This window comes from Mixophyes fleayi, chromosome 12 (assembly GCF_038048845.1).
Source record: "Mixophyes fleayi isolate aMixFle1 chromosome 12, aMixFle1.hap1, whole genome shotgun sequence".
Lineage (NCBI taxonomy): Eukaryota > Metazoa > Chordata > Amphibia > Anura > Limnodynastidae > Mixophyes > Mixophyes fleayi.
The window spans coordinates 50626429-50652173 of record NC_134413.1 but is presented as its reverse complement, the minus strand read 5'-3'; the positions used below and the strand labels follow the sequence as shown (position 1 = coordinate 50652173).

The following is a 25745-nucleotide window of genomic DNA, read 5'->3' as shown; positions in this document are numbered from 1 at the left end:
CATCATAGGGAAGTAGCTGTAGGAGTATTAATGGATGGCCTTAGAGAAAATTTAAAAATCAGAGTACAAACCACATTACCTAATTGGAGAGGCATCACAGTAGATTCTCTTAGGGAGTCTGCTGTGGAGCATGACAAAAACCTTTTTAGACAGAAGGAGGAGAAAGGTGATAGATTAATGACGGTGAGTATACAGGCTCTAGAGGGGATGCATACACGACCACCAGCATACAACCCATATAACAAGAAACCTAAAGTGATCAGATGTTTCTGGTGTAACGAAGAAGGCCATATTGCAAGAGACTGTAAATAAGCAAGACGGGCTACACATATGGATAGGGAATCATATAGGTATCCTCCACGGAGAAACACACATAGGCAAGAGAACACACCGTTACCTGCGCATGTTATAGCAGCAAATGCTGCGCGGGAAAGCAATAGTCAGCGGTAGGTGTCAGGTCATACCTGTAGTCTACAGCCAGTGAGGTTAACTGAGAGTCAGAGAGAAGATCCAACTATGATAGTTGACATAGCTGGTAGGAAAGAAACTTTTCTTGTAGATACAGGGGCGGCCCGATCTGTGATAACCTCCTTTCAATCTACAGGTGACCAGTAAAACAATTCCAGCCATCGGGGTAACGGGAAAAGTGTTGCATTATCCACTAACTAAACCAGCTGAGGTTACTATCGGGCTCCTGCATACCAAGCATTCGTTTCTCTTGGCTGCGGCGGCTCCTACTAACTTGCTAGGGAGAGACTTGTTATGTAAAATGGGATGTGTCATATACTGTACTTCTGATGGTGTGTTCTTGGAGATACCGGAGAAGGTCGCACATGAGGTACAGGATATATTGGACACCCCTCAAAGGTCAATGTTACACTCTCCTGTTATAGAACAAAGTCCATCTCAAGTAAAGGGGATGTTGCTGGAAATACCAGGTTCACTATGGACCAGAGATGGACAGGACACTGGACTGATGGCAAACGTAGCCCCTGTCATGGTCAATCTAAAAAGTGGTAGGATAGCTCCAAAAATCCCACAGTATCCATTAAAATCGGAGGTGGAACTAGGGGTATATCCTGTTATTGAGAGGCTGTTACAACAAGGGATTTTAATTCGTACAGCCAGTACAGCAAATAGTCCCATTTTCCCTGTGAAGAAGAATGGGGGGAGGGGCTATAGATTAGTCCAGGACTTAAGGGGAATTAATAAAGTTGTTGAGAGCCAATTCCCCGTAGTGCCGAATCCAGCTGTCATCCTCATGCAGATTCCACCGTCTGCCAGTCATTTTACTGTCATTGATCTATGTTCTGCTTTCTTCTCAGTCCCTCTTCACCCTGACTGCCAATACCTTTTTGCATTCTCCTACAGGGGAGTGCAATACACATGGACCAGACTACCCCAGGGGTTCATTGACAGCCCCAGTATTTTCTCCCAAGCCTTACATGACTGTTTGCAATCCTTTCAACCCCACAATGGGTCTGTTCTAATTCAATATGTGGACGATTTGTTGTTGTGCTCTGATTCTTTTATGTCATGTTTACATGATACTAAATTGTTGTTGCTTCATCTTTCACAAACAGGGCACAAGGTGGCAAAGGATAAATTACAGCCATGTCAGACTAAGGTCAAATACTTAGAACACTGCCTCACTAAGGGGCTAAGACACCTGACAACCGACAGGATTGAGGCCATACAACACATGACTCTGCCGCAGAGCCAGAAGCAGATTCGTACTTTCCTGGGGATGTGGATACTGTAGATCCTGGATCCCAGGTTTTTCTATTCTGGCATTACCATTGCAGGAGCTAGTCTCTTCCTCAAAACCAGAATGTGTCGCACACACAGAAGAGTCAGAGCAAGCGTTCTTTAATCTTAAAGACAGTCTGACTAGAGCACCTGCATTGGGAATACCTGATTATGAAAAGCCTTTTGAGCTATTTTGTACAGAAGCTAATGGTTGTGCAGCAGGTGTCCTCGCACAGAAACATGGTGACGCTAGCAGACCGGTAGCATACTACAGTGCACAATTAGACAATGTGGCAAGATCACTCCCAACATGTCTCAGAAGTGTAACAGCAACGGCTCTTCTGGTAAATAAGAGCGAGGACGTAGTATTAGGACATAATTTAACTATCTATACATCCCATGCTGTATCAGCTCTGTTAAATTCAGCCCAAACCAGACATGTTTCTTCAGCTAGATTCACAAAGTGGGAACTAGCCCTGATGGCACCCTCAAACATCACCATCAAACGATGTAGTACCTTAAATCCAGCTACATACCTTCCTCAAGAGACACAAAGTGTGGGAGGTGAGACCCTGGTTGATGATGAGTTGGTGACTAAAGGCGGAAATGCTCTGCACAGGGATTAGAAGAAAACATCCACATGCAATGTATGTCAAGATATAAATCTATAGCGTATAGCTTGTGGGGGTGCTGGTCCTGTTATATTTGGACAGAACGAATAATGAACAGAGGTTCATGTTAGAAGGACAAATTAGCACTCCTTATGTTATTTAAAATATAACTTTTAATGGTTATTGTTTAATAATGACATCCTCCCGGAAAACAAGGTGAAATATATTAAAATAACTTACAAATACACACATACACACGTGTGATAAAAACAAAAACACCAACTGATAGGGATCTATTATATAAGGAAATAGTCTGGTGGATACAAAGAGTATCTTGTATAAAACCTTTTTTAGCAAACCATTTACTGGTAAGTGGTGGTTGGTAAGAAGACAAAAATGATTTAAAGAGTAATTGAGAACCGTGTCTCTTATTGTGTTGGTGTTACAAGCCTTCTAGTCACCACTATAACAAATGTAGCAGGCAGATAACGGAGTAAGGTACTGGATCTTGGTGAATTTAATAAGGGGAACCCCCTAGCTCAAAAAGGTCTTAGCTTGTGTGATGCTATTGGTAAGTTTGAAATACAAGGCTTAATCTGGATTATTGGCAGTATGAAGCACTACACCATAGCACATCTATACTGAGGCTGGTGTGCTTCCTGCACTGTGTAATATTGTCAGCAATAATAAAGGCAGATAACTTATTGCCAGTAATGGCTCTATGTTACCAGAAAAAGTCCCTGATGTAAAACAAATGACAGTCTCTATAGTAGATACTGTTCACAGCAATTATACATTCAGGTGCATCTATGATAAGGCTGGTGCAATTCCTGCAATGTATGACCTTGTCAGCTATACCACATGTAATTAGCTCATTACCAGTAGCAGCTCTGTGGTACTGAAAGATTTCCCTGATATGAGTGAGCTTATGTGTAGTCTCTGTGAAAGACACTAGTCTCAGCAGCTGAGCTATTTTTATCTGGCTAATACAAGATCCCCTATTGTAGCTAAAAACGTTTTTTTCTGCCTGCCACTAAATGGAAGCTATCACTGCATCCCTATCTGTAGTTGGTGTTGGCGCCAAATAACGCTGGCCCCAACGTACGTTTCACCCTCAGGCTTTGTCAAGGGGAATCCCCTTGACAAAGCCTGAGGGTGAAACGTACGTTGGGGCCAGCGTCCTGCAATGTATGACAAGGTCATACATTGCAGGAATTGCACCAGCCTTATCATAGATGCACCTGAATGTATAATTGCTGTGAACAGTATCTACTATAGAGACTGTCATTTGTTTTACATCAGGGACTTTTTCTGGTAACATAGAGCCATTACTGGCAATAAGTTATCTGCCTTTATTATTGCTGACAATATTACACAGTGCAGGAAGCACACCAGCCTCAGTATAGATGTGCTATGGTGTAGTGCTTCATACTGCCAATAATCCAGATTAAGCCTTGTATTTCAAACTTACCAATAGCATCACACAAGCTAAGACCTTTTTGAGCTAGGGGGTTCCCCTTATTAAATTCACCAAGATCCAGTACCTTACTCCGTTATCTGCCTGCTACATTTGTTATAGTGGTGACTAGAAGGCTTGTAACACCAACACAATAAGAGACACGGTTCTCAATTACTCTTTAAATCATTTTTGTCTTCTTACCAACCACCACTTACCAGTAAATGGTTTGCTAAAAAAGGTTTTATACAAGATACTCTTTGTATCCACCAGACTATTTCCTTATATAATAGATCCCTATCAGTTGGTGTTTTTGTTTTTATCACACGTGTGTATGTGTGTATTTGTAAGTTATTTTAATATATTTCACCTTGTTTTCCGGGAGGATGTCATTATTAAACAATAACCATTAAAAGTTATATTTTAAATAACATAAGGAGTGCTAATTTGTCCTTCTAACATGAACCTCTGTTCATTATTCGTTCTGATGATGAGTTAGGCAAGAATACTGACACGCATGACTGTATGGAACACCTGAATCAGACCTTTACTGCAAGGCCCGACATACGTGACAAACCCTTAGAAAATGTAGATTTTACGTTCTATACAGATGGAAGTTGTCATAGACAGACAGAGACAGGAGAGCTATGTACTGGTTACGCTGTTGTAGACGATCAGGATGTGGTAGAAGCTGAACCTCTTGGCCCACCTCACTCAGCCCAGGTGGCGGAACTAGTAGCACTAAGGAGAGCGTGTGAATTGGCAGAGGGTAAATCAGCCAATATATATACTGACTCTAGGTACGCCTTTGGGGTAGTGCACGATTTTGGGGCCCTTTGGCTTCTTAGAAACTTTACGACAGCAGCAGGTACGCCAGTGGCACACTCACAACACATAAAAGGACTTCTGACAGCGATACAGTTAACCAGAACAGTAGCCGTCATAAAGTGCAAAGCCCATACCTTTGAAGAAGATCCAGTGTCATTGGGCAACAACAGGGCAGACGAAGCTGCTAAATGAGGGTAACCTATGACTGTATCGACCGAGACTATGATGGTTTTTCAGACATTAGACATGCAGAAATTAATTGAAATGCAAGATTTGTGTTCCCTGCAGGAAAAGGCGGTCTGGAAGGCGAAGGGATGTGGTCAAGAGTCCTCAGGACTCTGGAGGGATGGACAAGGTAAGCCTGTAGCTCCCTGAACGTACTATCCAAGCCTGGCTGAAGCAGCACACGGCCTGACTCACCTGGGTAAAGAAGGTATGTGCAAACTGGTGAGAGCATACTGGTGTGCTCCTGGATTTTCCTCTCAGGCTGGTAAGAAGGCAATGTCATGTCTTGTTTGAGGAAAAATATTGGGAAAACTATTCCAACTGAGCCATCCCACATCCCTCCTACAGACGGACCTTTTCAGGTAATGCAAATTGACTATATCCAATTACCACCGTGCAGGAATCTAAAGTATGTGTTAGTGTGTATTGATGTGTTTTCCGGTTGGGTAGAAGCATATGCGGCAGCCACTAATACTGCTGTGTTCACTGCAAAGAAAATTGTACAAGACTTTGTGTGTAGGTTCGGTATCCCTAGAATCATTGAAAGTGATAGGGGTACCCATTTTACTGGTGATATCTTCCAAAATATGTGTAAACTCATGGGAATCGGTAGCAGACTTCACACCCCTTACCGACCACAAGCCAGTGGTACGGTGGAGAGAGTAAACGGTACTATAAAGAACAAGCTTGGTAAGATAATGGCTGAAACTGGGTTGGCATGGCCTGAGGCTTTGCCATTGGTCCTCCATAGCATTCGGACCACTCCTAGACCTCCTCTTAATCTGTCCCCCTTTGAGATACTGTTCGGACGACAACCTCATTTGATTGTGAGTCCACAAGACGACTTGAAGTGTAATAATGAAGTGACTGTACAATATCTTATAAGAATGAGTAGACAGCTTAAGCAACAACAACAAAAACTAAAAATGCTGTCACCTGGTATGCCAGAAACGAACTGTCATGATGTTGAACCTGGAGACTATGTTATGATCCGCAATTTCTTACGTTCAGGTTGTTTAACAGACCGTTGGGAAGGCCCGTACCAAGTGCTGCTGACCAGTACTACATCACTGAAGGTTGCAGAGAGAGACACTTGGGTCCATTCCACCCACTGCAGGAGAGTCCATAATCCGGAGAAAGTGCAAGATAAAACTAAGACCGACGACATAGATCTGTCACTTGTGAGTCTGTTCCGGGAGACCTAAAGCCTGCAGTCGAGACACCTGAACCAGAGACGTTGCCCCAGAACTATCTTTCCAGCGATGGAGTGGCGGTTTTTGTTTTTCTTTTGTTCCAGGATTTTCCTTGTTTTTACTTTTTTAGGACATTCTATTTTTGTGAAGGAGGACGGTGGAGAGTTCTGGTAGTTATACGGAAGAGATCAGAGGAAAAGTTATTAGGATACTCAGAGCAGCCCATTATCAAACTTGGTCCGGGGGTTATGAAAAGGTCTGCTAGCTCAGGAACTCGGAGGCAGTGTGAGGGGCTTTTGTCTGATGAGTATTGTATCTGCAAGTTCTGCGACTCCCTAGTTGAAGAGAGATGCATCCAACGATGCCAGTCCCCCAGTACTCTGAATATAGGCGGGCATCCTTTGGAGGATTATCACTCCCTGGTGGGTAAGGTGCTAAACCAGACCGAGTGTTGGGTGTGCTCTCACATGCCGCAAGGGCAGCATAATATAGGACTAGTGCCATTACCTCTAAACATATCCGAAGTACTCAAATTGAGGGGTGGGAGGCCCATAGACGGGAGGTACAATAACACTAGGTCCCCTAGTCTGACGCTTCAACAATACTCAATAGGCAGATCTTTGCTGTGGCTAAATATATCTCATGCAAAGCGCCTGGAGAATTGGGAGGCTGACCTATCAGATCAGACAATGGCTCGCCACACTCATTTTAGAGGGAGACTCACAAGGTCACTACTAGGCAGGAATGTTGATGGAAGTCACAAATTAGGGCGTATAACCAAACATAAGAAGGTATCCATTGGAAAAGTCTCTACAGATAAATTTAAAAATGTGTCTAGAGCAAATGGAGACACTAGGCATGGGTAGTTTTATCAAAACTCTGTGTGATATAATTCATGGGCATACTGTTCCTTATGTTCTCCCTGATGATGTGTATTTTGTTTGTGGAAGGAAAGCTTATTCCTGGGTTTCCAAGGGCTTGTGTTTCTTAGCTAAACTGGTTCCTGAAATCATGACTATTACTCATGAAGAAATGGTTGGTATTCACAAGACTACATCACCACCATACATACACACACAGTATGAACACCGTGGCAAGAGAAATATGATTCCTGGTGAGGAACCCATAGCTACAAAATTGATTAGTGAAACTGCTGGTTTCCAAGTTATGGTTGCTCTAGATCTCACCAGGACCGCTCAGGGAACATTAAACTTTAAATATATCCAAGATCTAGCTAAATTAATAGATAATATCACCGAGATGTATGATGACACTTTCAGGTATACTGGTAGGGAGCTACAAGTGTACAAGAAGGAGTTGGTGCAACATAGCCTGTTACTAAATTATCTCACCTCTATTACTGGTGGGTACTGTGTAACACTGGCCACCCAGTTCGGTGTCAAATGTTGCACGTACATCACTAATAATACGGATGACCCTAAAGAGGTTATAGACCAGAAGATGGATGAAATTTTGCAGCTGAAATGGGAATTTCGAAAGAGTCACAATTCTTCATTATATGATGTCGGGGAGAAGGTTGCGGGTTGGTTCTCGTGGTTGAACCCTGTGAAATGGTTCTCCGGTCTGGGGGAGTGGGTACAGGAAATGGTTACTAGTGTAGGTAAGCTCCTTCTCCTTATACTGGGTGTCATCTTAGCAATTGGTTTAGTTGTCAAATGTGTTCCTACTGTGTTGAAGTGTGGAAAACGGTCTCATAGGAGTAACACTGAGAAAGAGACTGAAAGGGTGGTACCAGATACCGAAATCATGGTCTGTGAAGAAGTATTGTATAATTCTGAACTTGAAACAGCGATTGAGTGATAGTTTATTACACTATCAAAGGGTGGAGCTGTCGAAGTCAGCAAATTGGATAAAGCCATTTCAATTAAAGTCGAGCAAACTTGGTTGTCTTTGTCTGAAAAGATGCGTACGGTGCGCTACGACGTACAAGGGCACGCTACGTCGTGAAAGGGCGTACGCATCCACTACACGTGGCAGCAACAGTAATTGGTCTTTTACCATACATTCGCACAAACACGCATACTTATAAAATAGTACACAGTAATGGTAGTTGCAACACATAGTCAGTTATGTCGAAATATAGTAGTATTTATATGTTATTAAAGTAACATGCATATTAGTGAAATACGGAACAGGTTGAAGGAATCATATCATGAGTGGTATCATAATAAACCTCTTAACATTTCCTACTGTTTGGTTCACTCTGCGAAGGAATCGCAGAGTGCATACACAAGTTAGGAATGATAGGGAATTATGAACTACTTAAGACTAAGGAATCTTGGCGGGAAGAGCCGAGCATGTCCCCTGGAGAGGTGACCCCCTCCTTTGGATTTCTTAGGATGAACTAGCCAATGATTGACAACCCCTTGGACCTTCCTGAGACCTGGACCAATAGATGCAAGCTATACCATCTTCATTGTATTACTGTATTTCTGTATGTATATAAGCAGCAGCTTCACATCTAGTGTTCAGACATCTTGTCCCCAGACTTCAGGATTGAATGACTGCACACTGGATCCAGAGCGCCTGCGATAAGTAACGGCTGTATTTATTATCAAAACGCTTGAGCATATTATTCTACTATTTGCGAATAAATCTTTGTGCGTTGGAAACACAAATCGATGTTCGACAATCGTTATTGGTTAGCGACAATACGCACATAACAATATATATGTGTGTATATATATACACACATATATATATATACACACACACATGTGTGTGTATATGTGTGTGTATATATATATACACACACATATATATATATATATACACACACGTGTGTGTATATGTGTATATAATATATATATCTACTATATAAAAGCCTAGTGGTGTGTGTCTGTTTGTGGGGGGAAAAAAAACCCAAGCTGCAGCGCCAGCTGCTGGGCGAAGTTTTACACTGACCTACTAAATTCTTTGTGTGGGAAAAAAAACTCAGAAAGGGCTGAAATTTGGTATACTAAGATGTTTTTAATTTGTTAATTGTTTAAAGTGTTTATAAAGATTTTCAAAAAATACATATATATTTCTTGAAGGAGAAATGACAGTTGGGAGTGGTTAGTGGTTGCTGGGGGTGACAGTGGTTGGTGGTTGCCGGGGGTGACAGAGCGAGAGAAGTGTGATACTCCAGACCACTGAGAGAGATCCCTGTGTCTGGATAGACATCTGGATAGATGTGGCGATAAAGATGAAGGATGAGGTGATGGAGAAAAATGATGTGGACAAAACCACGTTAAAAAAGGGCACCTGCGTCGGGAAGTAACGCTCTTCCCCTGAGGAGGCCTGGCCTAGCCCCAAATGCATGACAAGAACCTTTTTAACACCTTAAGTAGCTTGATTTGACTAGAATACATGAGTATCATGCACGGGTTAACTTGTGTGTGTATATATATAATACACGCACAAATTGGTAGGGGATGTAGCAATGTATGTGACAAGGTACAAGACTTGTGAGTGTCATCAAAAAACTATCACAAAAGTTTAAAAGGAAGAAATATATTTTTTGGGCACCACTGTGATGAGATCTGTAGTGGAACTGAAAGACCAAATAGAGCTCCACTACATATGGACCAGGCCCTCTCCCATGCATTGAAGAGCAGATTGGGGACCTACAGAGCTGTAAATAATTATTAGGGTTCATTGTCATTAGAATTAGCAGTTCATGGAAGAGGGACATTGATGACACTTCTGCTTACTGAATAGGTAGAAATGTCATAGTCCAGGTAAGTGTTAACTTGTCATTTAAATACATTTTTATTGCTGAAGTAACATATTACCACAATACAATAAATGCATACCACAAGTTAATAAAATTCTGAGCATACAGATAATATCCTAAAGTAAATAATACAGAAAGAAATTAATGGAAAATCTGGAGGCATTATAATTTTAACGAACATAACCATCAATTCAATCTAGGTCCTCCAATATAATTGGAGGATCTTCTAACATTATTTACGTTTTATACCAAGTAGTAAATCGAAAACACTGATAATTAAGATATTATGTAGACCTTGGTAAACTTTTTTAATAAAGCTTTCCAAAATCCGTAACAAAATTCAATGTTCATGCAATGGTGTCTCTAGCCAATCCATCCTAAACACAAAAAAATATTTATTCTAGAGTAAGAGTGGGAGGCTGAATGTATGTACCCAGAAGCAAACTTGTATCCAGGAAGTTCCAAAAAAAAAAGAATAGTAACTCATTATTGCTGCTCTGTGATAATGTCGTACACACAGACAAAATCACTACCTACACATTGTGAGGGCACTGTTAAATAATTTAATGATGATGGTCATGCCAATGGCAGTGTTTTGGTAAAAGGTAATTCAATATAGTATATTTTAGAATTTTGCTCCAAATTGACTGTTTCTCTGAACACGAAGCTTGCCGTTTAATCTCGCTTTTCGAGTTTTTTTCAATATCTTTCATACATAGCCCTCCTTCATGTTCTCATCTGCCATTTTAGAATAGAGAATGTGGGCAGGAAGGTAGCTGCAAGGCTGTGCTCTGAAAATCGAGCATTAGTTGTGATTCATCACAGTTGTGATTATTTCGGTGCTCTGTTTGTTTATGTAGAGATCTGTCAGCTATAATAGTTTGCCGGTAAATTGGGTGGCATTCTGTCAAAAGTTTAGAGTAATGGCTACCGGTTGTTTTTATAGTGTGTGTATGTATGTATGTGTGTGTATGTATATATATATATATATGTATATATATATATATATATATATATATATATATATATATATATATATATATATATATATATTCTACAGACATCATTTTGAACTAGTATTTAGTGGGGGAAAAACAGTGTGCTGTTGCTGTATGACTCGGCAACACATTCCAAAACAAAATTAGTTTTCTTTCTTTTAAAATCCAGTTTCTCGTTAAAGCAATTCTTCCTTAACTTACCATGTAGCACCTTCTTGCTCAGAGTGTCGGTCTGATACCTCCAAAGCAGCCAAATCAGTGCATGAAAAGAACACAGAGGCTGAAGGACAACGTGGGTACTCACAGAATCCTGAGGAGAGTCTAAGGGTACCCATGAATGCCGTATGTGAGTGTGATGTTTCAGGTTCTGACACTAATTATAAAGCAGCCTCCTTCAAAAATGTCTCAACCCTTTGGAAATGTGAGGATGAGGAGTAGTAAAAATGATGATGTACACATAGAAATTGAGGCTGCTACTTTGGAACTTGCAGATGTGCAAGAGGATGAGGGTTATAATTGTGAAAATGAATGTGTAGTACTTCAATAAGATATTGAGGAGGAGGATGATGACTTTGTTGAGGTAAGGCAGATCTGTGGTACCAGCTCATGTCCATGGGCTTTAGATATCTGATTGTCCCTACTATCTGACGGGGGCCCCCAGGGGCAGATCTCTCTAGGGAGGGCATGAGGACAGCGGGTAAAATCTCTGCCCACAATTTACCTTGTCTTATTTGGGAAAATAGGGAACCTAATTTTCTGAAGAATGTGGGTTGGTTTGTGTTAGGAGTATAGATATGGACCAGTGTGCATTTGAGTATGAGTTACGCGACAGCAATCAAATATCTAGGTGTGGCATATATCAACTGCCAAATATGCTGGTTAGATGAGAGGAAAAATGCCAAATGCATTGCGGGGCCAAGGGTATCAGGGTTTTTTATGGTGGAGGTGTAGTAGAAACCTAGGCATGTAACGAAAAAACAAAGTGTTATTGAAGTCTCCGCAGTGGGCTGAATGTAAAAAAGGGAAGGTGCAGTGGGGTGATTGAGTTTAGGGATAAAAGAAAACAAAAAAAACAAAACAGTATAAAATTTGTAAGGAAGACAAACTAAACCTTATTCTTTGCATAATTTTGATGTCTCTGTGAACAATTCAAAAAACACTTGTCAACACTCAATTTAGTCAACATTAAACAAAAACAAAGTGTCAGTGTACATAAATAATAGAAAATACAATAAAGTGGCTTTAATTAAGTTTGTTCAATCAGTGTAACTCTGGATCCACCTTTTGACAATATGGCTTTTATTAGTGTTGTTCAATGTATCAGTTTGTAAATGTATTCAATTTCTGTACACAACTCTGCATTGTGGTTTGAAAGACTGACAGGTATTATCTGTCAGGATCTGCCTGCCAGGTTATGTATTACATGCTACTTTCCCTGGCAGCTCCTGCCTTTTGACTTTATTAGTGTGTATTTGCAGCAGTTGCTCTGATCACCAGAGGTGCTGCTATCTTGCCTTTCATGTTTGCATTAGGGGTTAACACTTTCTCCAATTATCCCATGCACCTGGGTGTGTTCTCATTTCCCTTATATATACCTGTCACTCCCAGCACACATGGCTGGTTATTGATGTTACACCCTGTGGTTTCTTCCTCCTGCTTTGCTCCTGTGATTATGCTGCATTGGGATCTCAACATACATTCTGCTGACCTGTTTTCATCTGTGAACCTGGTACTTTCCTGTGCATCTCCCTGTACTTGCTGCCTGGAATCTTTCCACACCTCCTGTTTACCTGCAACTGTGTATACCTGGTAATTTCTACAAGACCATTATTACATCATCTGTTCAGTCTCTTCAGCAATAAACTTGTATGTTTTTCACCTTATTCATGGCTCCTCAGCTGTATTTCTACATTGATTCGTGACATTATCAAATGGACTTTAACAAATCATGTAAAGTGTAATTCTTACTGCCGATTCACCCAGACATTTCTCTGAATATAAGCAGGTGTTGTTTCTCTGGCAATATTTTTATATCGTATTAAAAGTAAAACTGAATGTCAATACTAGAGATGAGCGGTTCCGGATTTGTCAAATCAGAACACCCCTGAACAGTGCCGATCCGAGCACTGTTCTGGTAGTCCCGCCGATCTCGGAACGAGGCAAAACCTCATCATCTCGCCGTCGGATCTAGCGAGATCCGGATTCATATTATTCCCCCGCTTGCTGCCGCCATCTTCACTCTGGCATTGGAGAGGGAAGAGGGAGGGTGTGTTAGTGGTGTCCTCTGTCCTGCTCATTAGTGGTGCTGTCCTGCTCAGTCCAGTGGTGCTGTCCTGTGCTCTGTCCTGCTCAGTCCAGTGGTGCTGTCCTGTGCTCTGTCCTGCTCAGTCCAGTGGTGCTGTCCTGCTCAGTCCAGTGGTGCTGTCCTGCTCAGTCCAGTGGTGGTGTCCTGTGCTCAGTCCAGTGGTGCTGTCCTGTGCTCTGTCCTGCTCAGTTTAGTGGTGGTGCTGCCATAATTCCAGTGGTGCTGTCCTGTGTCCAGTCCAGTGGTACAGCCATTTAAATCCAGTGGTGCTGTCCTGTGCTGCTGTATAAGTTCACTGATCCTGCCGTATAAGTCCAATGGTACTGCTATACAAGTTCACTGATCCTGTGTCACTCACCAGACTGTGAGTGCTTCTTCCCGTGTGTTTAGGAACCGTGGCCGTCCACCATCCTGAGGGTCTGCGCATGCGCAGCCCTTTCAAAACCTTCAGTACCTGTTCCTTTAACTTAATTGGCTGATCAGGCAACACTCCCTATTTAAAGCACCTGCTGTCCATACCTCGTTGCCTGATCTTGGAGTCTCATTCCCCATGAGCCTCTGAAGGTGTTCCTGTGTTTCCTCGTGTATTCAGCGCTGCTGATGCCTGTGGTTTCCAGACCACTTCTACTCCTGTGGTTTCCAGACCACTTCAACTCTCCTGTGTTTCATCGTGACTGTTAGCTGATTCCTATCCGCTGCCTCCGTGCACTACAGTCTTCAGACCACTTCAACTCTCCTGTGTTTCATCGTGACTGTTAGCTGATTCCTATCCGCTGCCTCCGTGCACTACAGTCTTCAGACCACTTCAACTCTGCTGTGTTTCATCGTGACTGTTAGCTGATTCCTATCCGCTGCCTCTGTGCACTACAGTCTTCAGACCACTTCAACTCTGCTGTGTTTCATCGTGACTGTTAGCTGATTCCTATCTGCTGCCTCCGTGCACTACAGTCTTCAGACCACTTCAACTCTGCTGTGTTTCATCGTGACTGTTGCTGATTCCTATCCGCTGCCTCCGTGCGCTACAGTCTTCAGCTCATCTCAACTCTCCCGTGTTTCCTCGAGACTGCTACAACTGATTCCTATCCGCTGCTCTCCGTGCTCAACAGTTCCAGCTCAGCTCTACTCTCCCGTGTTTCATCGTGGCTGCACCTGCTGGTTGCTATCCGCTACCTCCATGAACCTGCAGAGTCCTGCTGGCTGCTACTCCTCAGTTCTACTCGTGTCTGCAGCAGCTGATCCGCTCTCCGTGCTTCTCAGTGTTCCTGCTGGTCTCTACTCGCCAGTCTGCATCGGATCTGCGCCTCACTGCTTTCATCTCGTCTAGACCATCGCTACTCTTCAGGGTCCTCCAGGAGTCCAGTTCAACATACTACTGCTTCCTGAGTATTTGTTCCCCTGCTGGTCTACCTACCTGTGCGCTGCACCTACTTGATTACCGCTTCACCCTCCAGGGACTTTGCATCCTGCCGGCCTCCAGCCATTCAGGTATCTCTGCACTCCTGTCTGACAGCCTGCTCCTGAACCACGGTATGCATACTTCTCATTGACTGTGCTGGTGTATTGCATATCTTGCTGGACTGAGTTGTTCTCCTCTGGAGCTTACTATCCGCTGAGACTTTTGCCATCATTGACTGTGTTATCTTTTGCCCGGTTAGTTTCTATGACTTTGTATTATTGCAGTGCTGTTCAGTCATTACTATATTGTGCATGTCATTGTGGATCAAGTTCAAGGTGCCCGTGTATCCTCTGTATTGCAGTCTCTCCCCGTGCTCCTCCTCACATATATATTCAGTGGTACAACTTGCTAGAGGCAGACCACTGATTCCTGTTTCCAGTGTCACCTGTTCCAGTGTCCTCTCACATAGCAGTGGTATAACTTGCTAACGCAGACCACTGACTTCCCGGATACCTTCACCTGGATCCCATTCCTTCACCCAGACAGCGGTACAACTTACTAAACGCAGACCGCTGACTCTCATCACCTCCTCGTTTCTGTTGGACATTCCTCCTCACTATAGCAGTGGTACAACTTGCTACCGCAGACCACTGACTACCCTCACGTGTCCTTTGTCCATTCAGTTCCTCGTGTATTACTACATATATATTACCAGTGCTGCTAGTCATAGACTTTCCCGAGCATCTCTATCATCTGCTGTTTCCTGTTCCATGATCACCCCGCTACCAGAGTACCATATTACCACCTATACTGCTCTGGTAAGCTTATCACCTGGTGATCCCTGGGTAAAGACTCCTAGTGCCCGTGACATCCTGCCGTATAAGTCCAGTGGTACTGCTATACAAGTTCACTGATCCTGCCGTATAAGTCCAGTGGTACTGCTATACAAGTTCACTGATCCTGCCGTATAAGTCCAGTGGTACTGCTATGTAAGTTCACTGATCCGCAAAATGTGGAGAAGATGATGTTTATCAAAATGAATTATCAATTCTTCAATGAAGACCAGCAATGGCCTCCAGAGACTACAGAGGGACCTGTGATTGTGGAGTCCAGCGGGGACGAATTGATAATGTGTGAGGATGAGGAAGTACACACTGAAGGGGGCGAGGAATAAGGATGAGGATGACATCTTGCCTCAGTAGAGCCAGTTTACTTTGTACAGGGAGAGATGAATAGCTTTTTTTGTGTGGGGGCCCAAACAAACCAATCATTTCAGCCACAGTAGTTTGGTAGGCCCTGTCGCTGAAATGATTGGTTTGTTAAAGTGTGCATGTCTTTTTTACGCAACATGTCCTATTTCACCAACATAAGGGTGGGTGGGAGGGCCCAAGGACAATTCCATCTTGCACCCCTTTTTTGGCATTATGTGCTCTTTGGGGCCTAGCTTTTCAAACTGCCATCCTGTCTGCCACTGCAGTGCCACTCCTAGATGGGCCACGTGTTTGTGCCGCCCACTTGTGTCGCTTAGCTTAGTCATCCAGCTACCTCGGTGCAACCTTTTGGCCTAAAAACAATATTGTGAGGTGTGAGGTGTTCAGAATAGACTGGAAAAGAGTGAAAATGAATGTTATTGAGGTTAATAATAGCGTAGGAGTGAAAAAAAAAACCAAAAATCTGGATTTTAGCCGTTTATATGCTTTTTTTTAAAAAAAAAAACGGAACCCAAAACCTTGAGGGGGGTGTTTTGGCAAAACCCATTAGAACCCAAAACCTTAAGGTAACCAGAACCCAAAACACGAAAAGTGGCCGGTGCACATCCCTAGTCAATACTATGTGTACTCTCCAGAAACATATAAATTAAATACTAATTAGTAATTTTCCTCGCGGAAAGATTCTCAGAAATGCCGGGTCGAAACCTGAAAGATGGGGGAGGGGGAAAGGTGATAACAACGGTAGCAAACGTAAAGCCTTTAAATCACAACATAAATGATACAAGAGTGGAGATGTCTGTGCATTTCTTTTTTAACATGTGGGTGGGCCCAAGGACAATTCCACCTTAAATATTTTACATTATGGCCTTTGTCTGTCACCATCTGTTAAATGCCTACTGATGCCACCGCTGTCCATGCAGTGACCACCTATTCTTGCTCCATGTTCATTTTTCAATCCATGATGTATGTTATGGGTGCAGCCCACCTTTGTCTATCTACTTGTCTAAATGTCTACTGATGCCTTTGTCCATCTAATGACCTTTTACTCTTTCTGCCTCTTTGTACACGAGGCATGCTGTCTATCGTTCTAAATATAGTGTTTGTGGTCTTTCACCATTTTGCTTCTGGATTCAGCCCACTTTCATCTGTCTACTAGTCGTAATGTCTACTGATGCTACTGTCCATAGCTGAGGTCATGTGTCCATGCTACAGAATTCCGTCTTGATTCCATTTTTCTCAAACAGCAATTCCTAAGCTGTATAGTGGGGTTAAAAAAATTATTCAGTCTCTAGAAAATGGCATTGTACTGACAACTTACCGATGGATTTTAGGAGAAGCGTTAGTGATCAAACAAAAGACTACATGAGTGACGGCCTACTGTATCGCCATCAGCAGCAGCAGTGCCAGTAAACTGACTGTGGAACTGTAACTATGAACTTGGCACTGGATTCTGTTTTGAAGCAGAGGGTTGGTTACTATAATTTCATGGTATAGTGGTTCCAAAAGGACCAGATGGCGGATACATCTTTGTCTGAATCTGATTGGTAAAGTTTGCATACAGCTGGTTTGTAGCACAAAGAATTCTGGAGCCCAGGAAATGCAGATGACTGGTTTTAAGGATTGGTCTACTGTGTACTGTAAAATACTCCCTGATGTTCCTGAGAGATTGCACTAGTATTACTTCTATTTTGGTACCATAAGTATAATGAATAGTGCCAAGGATTAGAATGTATTGGGAATATGGGCTGTTCATCGGTGGCATTAGCTGGCTGTTACAGTTGGGAGGCTTAATCTGCAGCAGCACAATCTGATTTAAAGGGTTCATGGTTTTCCTTCTTGTTCGTGCATGTTGTTTTTTAACACATAGATGAGTTCAAGGATAATTCCATCTTGCACTATTTAACATTGTGGCCTTGGGGTATAATCATCTGTTAAATGTCTATTGATGCCGCTGTCCGTCTAATTACCTCTTATTCTTACTGCCACTTTACATTGAGGCATGCTGGCTATCGTTAAAAATATTTAGTGTACATGGTCTTTCACCATTTTTCGTCTGGGTCTATTTACTTGTCTAAAATTATGATCTTATTGGTCAAGACTCTGTCACTGTGTTTCATAGGGATTGCAGCATGCGTTCAACACATTTGTATTGTTGATCATCCTCCTTATTCTTTCAGCATGGTAGTGCTAGCATACAATGCCAGGTCATTCACATGTAAGCTTCTCTTTGTATCGCTGGTTTCACTAAGAAACATACTGGTGTCAATCTGTTGGAAAAACTCAGGAATGTTATTTTCGGCATTCAGCTTGTCGAAGTCGTATAATTGGATGAACGAAAGTATATTGGTTAATATTGTTTTGCCTTGCGATCAGTACGCCACGTGACATGGCGCGATCGCATCATTTGGTATTGGCTGTACTGTACTGTAATATATTGTAATGTATTGAACTGTTAAACTTTACATCTGCTAAAATAAATTATTTTGTGCCTTGGAAACACAGTACAATCGCTTGGGCAATGCTTATTTGAAAACAATAGAATTACTTTAATAAGCTACCACATGGAGATACTTTATGCACCTTGCTGTGCCACTGTTTCATAGTAATTGTAACTTTCAATAAACAGCCATGTATTTGTGCCGCTGCTCTGTCACTAATTTTAGCCAGGCAGCTCCCTGCAGCTTTTTGGCCAAAATTGGTGAAAATGGTGAAGAGATCATTATAAAATAGACTGTACATGACTGTAAATGAATGTTACTGCTATAAATAGTAGGAACAAAAACAACTCAAAATCACATAAATGTATGATTATTAACAATTTTTTATTAAATCCAAAAGCAAAACACATAAGGATTTTTGGACAAAGCCAAACCAAAACACGAAGATGATTTTAGAACCAAAGCCAAAACACATCTCTACCTAAAACCGCACATCTTTACCTAAAATTATATTTTATGCCATTGGAGTACTGTAAAGATTTTTTAGAAGTCCCACAAGGTAGCTGTGCATTACATTTGAAGAACAGAAGCAGGACTCCTGCACATTTCCATTGAGTAGTCCATTTGTGCCACTACCTCACTTCCAACCCCTACCTCCCCACCTCTATAGACTTGAAGAGATATTGGCAGAGTTGGGGACCCTACTGTTTCCACTAATTCCAGTCTGTGGCTTCACGCTTTCCTCCAATCCCTTTCTCCCACGCAGTTCATTCTTTATTCAAAGAAGCAAGTTCAGCATCTCATAAAATACTCTGTGCTATCATGAGCAAGCTTATCATCCGACATATGTTGTTCCATCTCTGCTCACACTTCAAAACTTGCTACACACAGATTACAGGAGACAAATGTGCTCTCTACCTAGTAAGATACATCTTTAAAAAAGTTTTCATTCTCTCATTTTATTTCTAATTACACTTGTGGGTGACTGCATAACTAGTGAATTCCATAAAACCAGTGGTAGGCAGTAGTTCCCTCAGGATCACATGCAGCCACTCCATACTAGAGTAGTTTGCTCTCTTTTGTACTTTTCCTTTAATTCCTAGCAGGTACAGTGCACATTTCCACAGAAGTGCAACTAAAAGCAAGTTTGTATATTAATGAACAGATGGATGTAATATTAGCTTGACTGATTTATAGGTTAAAAGGACCAGCAAACCTACATGGTTATATTTACATGACCAAAGCCCCACAAGCTGAAAATTTCTTGTAGGAAAACTTTGCTGTCTAATGCATTTCCAATTTAAAATTAAATTGATAAAACAAAATGTATTTATAAAAACCAGTACATTAATAAACAGCCCATTACTTAATTTGCAAGGTTAAACCCTGCTAGCTAAGTATTTCATTGTCATACAGTCACTGATCTGGTACATTTCATTTTGAACAGGTAGAGATATGACCGCTCTCATTAGTCAGATTAAAAAATATTTGGGAATTAAACCCTCAGTGAAGAAACACACATTGCAGGATAAACATCTGACTCTAGGTAAGCTTTGATGTTGTAAGTAGTAATTACAGGGCCAAGGTAAAATCTCACATTGCATTTTTTTTTCAATCAAACAAAATATTGTATTCTTTCTATTTTTCAGGTGACTGGGGAAGAAACATGAAGACTACAACAAATGTCCCTGAAAATAAAGGTGAGTAACTTTCAAATCATGATAGCAGCTTTTACATACTGTATATTTCTAGGCTACAATCCAGTCAAAGATCCTTTTTGTTTAAAAGTTCAGCAGAAATTGATGTGTGATATACAAAGTATTTTTTATAAACAAAGGTATTTTTTAAGTTTTTGATTTTAGACATCCCAAAGTTGAATTAAATAAGAACCTACAAATTGGAATTTGTTTGCAAGAATTCTGACAAACCCACTCATCTAGGCTTTGGTATGCAAGAAATAATATTTTAGCAATTTTCCTAGGTTCAAAACAGATCCCTAATGATAATACACAGAAAATTATACAGACCAGAAGTAGAAGTGCAAAAGGAAAGGATCGTCTCACAGGCAGAGCCCAAAGGTAAAGTCATATTCAATATCTAGAAGGTTACATTTTCTTTGCTCAAAAAACAATAGAAAACTCCACCATTTTTTATTTTTTTTGCAAGATACATACCTATGATTGGCAAACTGATCCACTCAAGCCCACCACTTACCCTCACACACCCCCTCACTAGGCGTACAAGTGACCACCCACCTCTTCTGGCCACTAATTAGTACCACTTTGCAAATAACTGCTTACCTAGTCACTCAGGAATCAAGATTGCATCTCAAAGCCAGCAAAGGAAGTTGTGATGTCATGTGGTGCAGACTGCACTGTGCTCTCTCCTCCTCTGTTATGACTTAATAAATGTCCTGCAATGTATTATTATGGGAAGGGCAACCAAGTGGAATTTGGAGCCCTGGTACAGTAACTTCATGGGGCCCCCTCCATAGATGAGTAGGATAGTTTGTGCTGCCTAAATGGGAGTGACCACACAGTGTCAGGGTGTGGCCATGTTAGGGCATGGCCTGCCTCCTTTCCCCCTCACAAATAAAACACTGCATGCATCATGGGCAGGTGCGTCAGTGCTGTATTTAAAACTCCATTGTTCCTTAGACAAGTTACAGGCTTCCCAGTTACATCTTTTGATTGAGCTTGTCAATATGCCCATCACATTCTCCTGCACCTTTCAAACACTCTTCTTTACTTACCCTTGTTGATTTTCATACTCTGGGAGCTGTGTTGGTTGATGTACAGAAGATAAGAAAATCGTGACTTTTAAATTTGGAAGTGGCTACTGTGCATGCGCCTTCCTTATCATCAAAGGGCACTAGGATATGGCAGTATGAATACGGGACTGTAACAAAAATCATACTCTGTTCTGGAGATTTCTGCTGTAACTCAGTTCAGAAGTACAGCATCCTCGCGTTTTTCAGTAAAACTGGGTACACACTACAGGTTTTTCAACCACTTATCGTGCCATTCACACTTTAAACGACTATTAGGTACAATATAGCATTAGTGTGTAAGCTCTCGCAATCATGTTTTATCGTACCAAAGCACACCGTATGTCAGGGAAATGTGTATGCACTCACGACCAGCAATGTAGGCAGATCTTTATAGAGTGTGCATCACAATTTTTTCAGCAGATGGTTGTCACAGATGAACAGCACAAATCTGATTGTGCACATAAATCTGCATGCTCATCTGGACTTTCTATTGTTTGTAAAATCGTTACAAATTGTATCTCCAGTAATTTTCTGTAGTGTGTACTCCGCTTTAGAATGAGCCTGAGCCCAATCCCAAAACACTGAAGAACACTTGCTTCAGGTGAGACAGCCCCCTAAGTTACGGATGTTTATTACTAATGTAGTAGCAATCCATACAATAGTGTTCCCATTTTCAGCACTCTTGTGGAGCTTGTGGAAGGCAAGGAAAATATAAAACACAGGATTTGTGTAGCTTTTGATAGAGCTTTTATAATAAAATCTGAAGGTGTGTTTTGTGCTCTATGCAATTCCCAAAACAAAGGGAAAGAACAATCGTCTGAGCAATTTAAAGAACTGATTTCAGGACTGAAAAAAAGGATTTGTATTCAGTGCATTACATTCTCTAGCAACAATAGATATGGATGATATTCCCAGTCAGAGTGGGATTCTCCAGGGATATTGGAACATTTTTCCAGGGATAAATCAGGAGAAGTTAAAAGCACATCTAAGTTATTTAATCTGGATAATGTGGAAAATGAAATATATATATATATATATATATATATATATATATATATATATATATATATATATATATATATATATATATATATATATTATTGAGCAACAAACACCCTTCCACTGATGCATACACAAACAACTTGCTGAAAGAGTGCTTTTGTTGTTCTATCACAATAAGACAGCATACATTTCCGTCAGAATTACACCAACCTATCACTGCCTAGACATAATCCTCCTATCTAGACACTGGCCACTGTTTGGCATTGGTCACAAAGCATGGCAGCATGAACCAGGTGTTTATAGACTTAGCTTGACGAACAGCCGACACTCCCATCTTGCCATTAGATGGAAGTCTCCTCAGGTGTTCTGTAATTCTTCTTCACTACAGACACACCATGTCAGCTCTGCTGTTAGCTGTAAAAAAAAAAAGATACTGTTAAAGTAACTAAAATCACACTTTATACTTTTACTTTGTCACATAAGTCTTACAGCTGTAACTTTAACCTAGTTGCACTGCTATACCTGTGTGTAACCCGGACTTCTAGAAGGGATATGTCTTTAATTCTTTTACGGTTATAACTTACCCACACACTCCCTCAGATCAAGTTGGGTGCTCCTTTTTCAATTTCTCCTGTTTGTTCACCCAGGAATCTGAAAAGTAAAAAGAAAAAGGGACCTCCTAGTGCATTATGTCCAATCTTAATTGCCTTATTCAATTCTATATGCTCGCGTACTATAAAAATATTGACTAATGCTGCTTTGTATGATGCTGGTCCACTGTTATTTTTATATCTCTGCTCAATAAGCCAGATGTAGATCATATAAAACAGGCATAGAGAAGAAAAAAAGAATAGTACAATATTGCTTTTTAACAACATCCCAGTGATTAAACTAGAGATGGGCGGGCTCGGTTCCCCGAGAACCTAACCCATCCGAACTTCACCTATCCGAGTACCGAGCCAAGCAGGCTCGGTACTCTCCCACCCATTCGGATTCGAAATCGAGCAAAACGTCGTGACGTAGTCGGATCTCAGAGCTCGATTCTCGCGATATTTAAAATGCATAAATACCCGCCTCCACAGCAATCCCTCGCCATTTGACAGTGGGAGAGAGCAGGGTTAGGTCACAGGCTGTATTAGAGCAGGGACAGAGCAATTATTGTATACCTTATTCTTTCAATTATTTGTGAAATTCTGCTAGCAATTCTATTAGCAATTGTTTTTTTTTGTTTTTTTAAACAAATGTTTATTAACGGTCATAAAGAATTAACAATGCGAAATGGATACATATTATATCAAACAAAATATATTCAGTACATAGAATAGTGAAGTAAAACTCTTCGTGTGTCAGAGAGAAAATAGAACAGATTCTATGAAATAAAGACCGGTATATTTTTATATTTAAAAGAGAAGAAAGGAAAGAAAAGAAGAAGGTAGAAAAAGAGGAAGATAAACGAAAAAATGACAGGTGGAGGGGGAGAAGGGGAGGTGCGTGGGGGATCACTCTTGAATTAGAGGCAATGAGTTGGTAGGGGAAGGGGTTACATAAGGGTAGGGGGTATGATTAGGTAAAGGGGGAGCGGTATTGGAAGAAAGACATCCAGGGATCCCAGACCTTGTTAAAAGATTTGGCCGTGTTTCGTATAATGCTAGTCATGTATTCCATCCTATACGTATTATTATTATTATCCTTTATTTGTTGGGCGCCACAAGGTTTCCGCGGCGCAGTACATCATACAAACAGTACACTATACAGGGTGGAACAGCACAAAACAATAAACAAAAATACTAGTACTTCAGAAACTCCAGGCAAGTTAAAGCAATAAACATGGAGCAGAAGAACAGGTGAGGAGACAGGAGGGAAGAGGGCCCTGCTCATTTGAGCTTACATCCTAAGGGAGGGAAAACAGAAAGACACAAGGGGAGCCAGAAGAGGCAAAGGGAGAGCGAGTGGAGGTGAAGGGGTTATGTGGATGGTTGGTAGGCTTTAAGGAAGAGGTGGGTTTTCAGTGCACGTTTGAAGGAGCACAGAGTAGGAGAGAGGCGGATGGAACGAGGGAGGTCATTCCAGTGAAGGGGGGCTGCACGGGAAAAGTCTTGGATTCTGGAGTGGGAAGAGGTGATAAGAGTGGAGGAGAGTCGGCGATCATTGGCTGAGCGCAGGGAGCGAGCAGGAGTGTGAATGGAGAGGAGGTTAGAGATATAGGGGGCAGTAGAGTGGGAGAGAGCCTTGTAAGTGGTGGTGAGGAGTTTGAAAAGGATTCTGTAGGGGAAGGGGAGCCAGTGTAAGGCGAGACAGAGAGGGGAGGCAGATGAGGAGCGGCGTGAGAGGAAGATGAGTCTAGCGGCTGCGTTGAGTACAGAGCGAGGGGGGAGAGATGGGAGTGGGGGAGGTCGGTGAGGAGGAGGTTGCAGTAATCCAGGCGGGAGATGAATAGTGTCTGTATGATGGTCTTGGTGGCATCCAGAGAGACAAAGGGACGGATGCGGGCAATGTTGCGTAGTTGGAAGCGACAGGCTTGGGCAAGTGAATGAATGTAGGGGGCGAAAGAGAGAGGAGTCAAGGGTGACCCCAAGGCAGCGGAGTTGGGTGACAGAGGAGACGGTGGTGTTGATGACAATAGAGAGGTCGTGGTGGGAAGGGAGTCTGGACGGAGGAAAGACAATGAGTTCCGTTTTCGAGATATTGATTTTGAGAAAGCGCGCGGACATTCAGGAGGAGATGGCGGTGAGGCAGTCAGACACGCGAGAGAGGACAGAGGAAGAAAGGTCAGGAGAAGAGATGTAGAGTTGAATGTCGTCAGCATACAGGTGATACTGAAGACCGAAGGAGGAGATGAGAGCTCCCAAGGGAGGAAGTGTAGAGCGAAAAAAGTAGAGGGCCAAGAAGAGAGCCCTGCGGGACACCAACAGGGAGAGGGCAGGGGGGGGAGGAAGAGCCGGATGTGGATACAGAGAAGGAGCGGTTAGCGAGGTAAGAGGTGAACCAGGTATGGACAGATCCGGAGAGGCCAAGAGAGAGAAGAGTTTGCAGCAGGAGGGGGTGGTCCACAGTGTCAAAGGCTGCGGAGAGGTCGAGGAGGATAAGAAGGGAGAAGTGACCCTTGGATTTGGCCGATAGGAGGTCGTTAGTAACCTTGGCCAGGGCAGTTTCGGTGGAGTGGAGAGGACGGTAGCCGGATTGGAGGGGGTCCAGGAGGGAAAAGTCGGAGAGGTGACTGGCGAGGCAGCAGCAGACAATCCGCTCAAGTAATTTGGAGGGGAGGAGTGAGATAGGGCGATAATTGGCGAGAGAGGTGGGGTCAAGATTAGGTTTTTTAAGGATAGGAGAGATAAGGGCGTGTTTAAAGGAGGAAGGGACAACACCGGAGGAGAGAGATAAGTTGAAGAGGTGAGCGAGGTAGGAGCAGACAGTGGGAGAAAGAGAGCGAAGGAGGTGGGAGGGGATGGGATCAAGAGGACAGGTAGAGAGAGGAGAGGATAAGGGAGCGAACTTCTTCCCCAGTTGTGGGACGAAAGAAGCTCCAGAGTTGGTTGTTGGAGGGAGGTGAGGCAGTGAGTGTGGCGGGAGAGGGGGAGGAGGAGGAGTTAAGTCGGATGGCGTCAATTTTGGAGGAGAAAAAGGTGGCAAAGTCAGTAGCAGAGAGGGAGAGCGGGACAGGAGAGGGGGGGAGAGAGGAGGGAGTTGAAGGTGACGAAGAGGCGGCGGGGTTTGGAGGACTGGGAAGAAATGAGGGACTTGAAAAAGGATTGTTTAGCAAGGGAGAGGGCGGAGCAGAAAGAGGAGAGGATAAATTTATAGTGAAGGAAGTCAGCCAGGGAACG

At 42.3% G+C, this 25745-nt stretch overlaps 1 protein-coding gene across 1 annotated transcript in view; it reads left to right on the top strand.

The window, feature by feature from the left end:
* CCDC9B (coiled-coil domain containing 9B) overlaps window positions 1–25745 on the top strand; it is a 270324-nt gene that overhangs the window by 172434 nt on the left and 72145 nt on the right. Inside the window, exons 12-14 of the mRNA XM_075191871.1 lie at window positions 19597–19695; window positions 19799–19849; window positions 20131–20227. Of these exons, the coding sequence (XP_075047972.1) occupies window positions 19597–19695; window positions 19799–19849; window positions 20131–20227 (247 nt within the window). The remainder of the gene's footprint in view (window positions 1–19596; window positions 19696–19798; window positions 19850–20130; window positions 20228–25745) is intronic.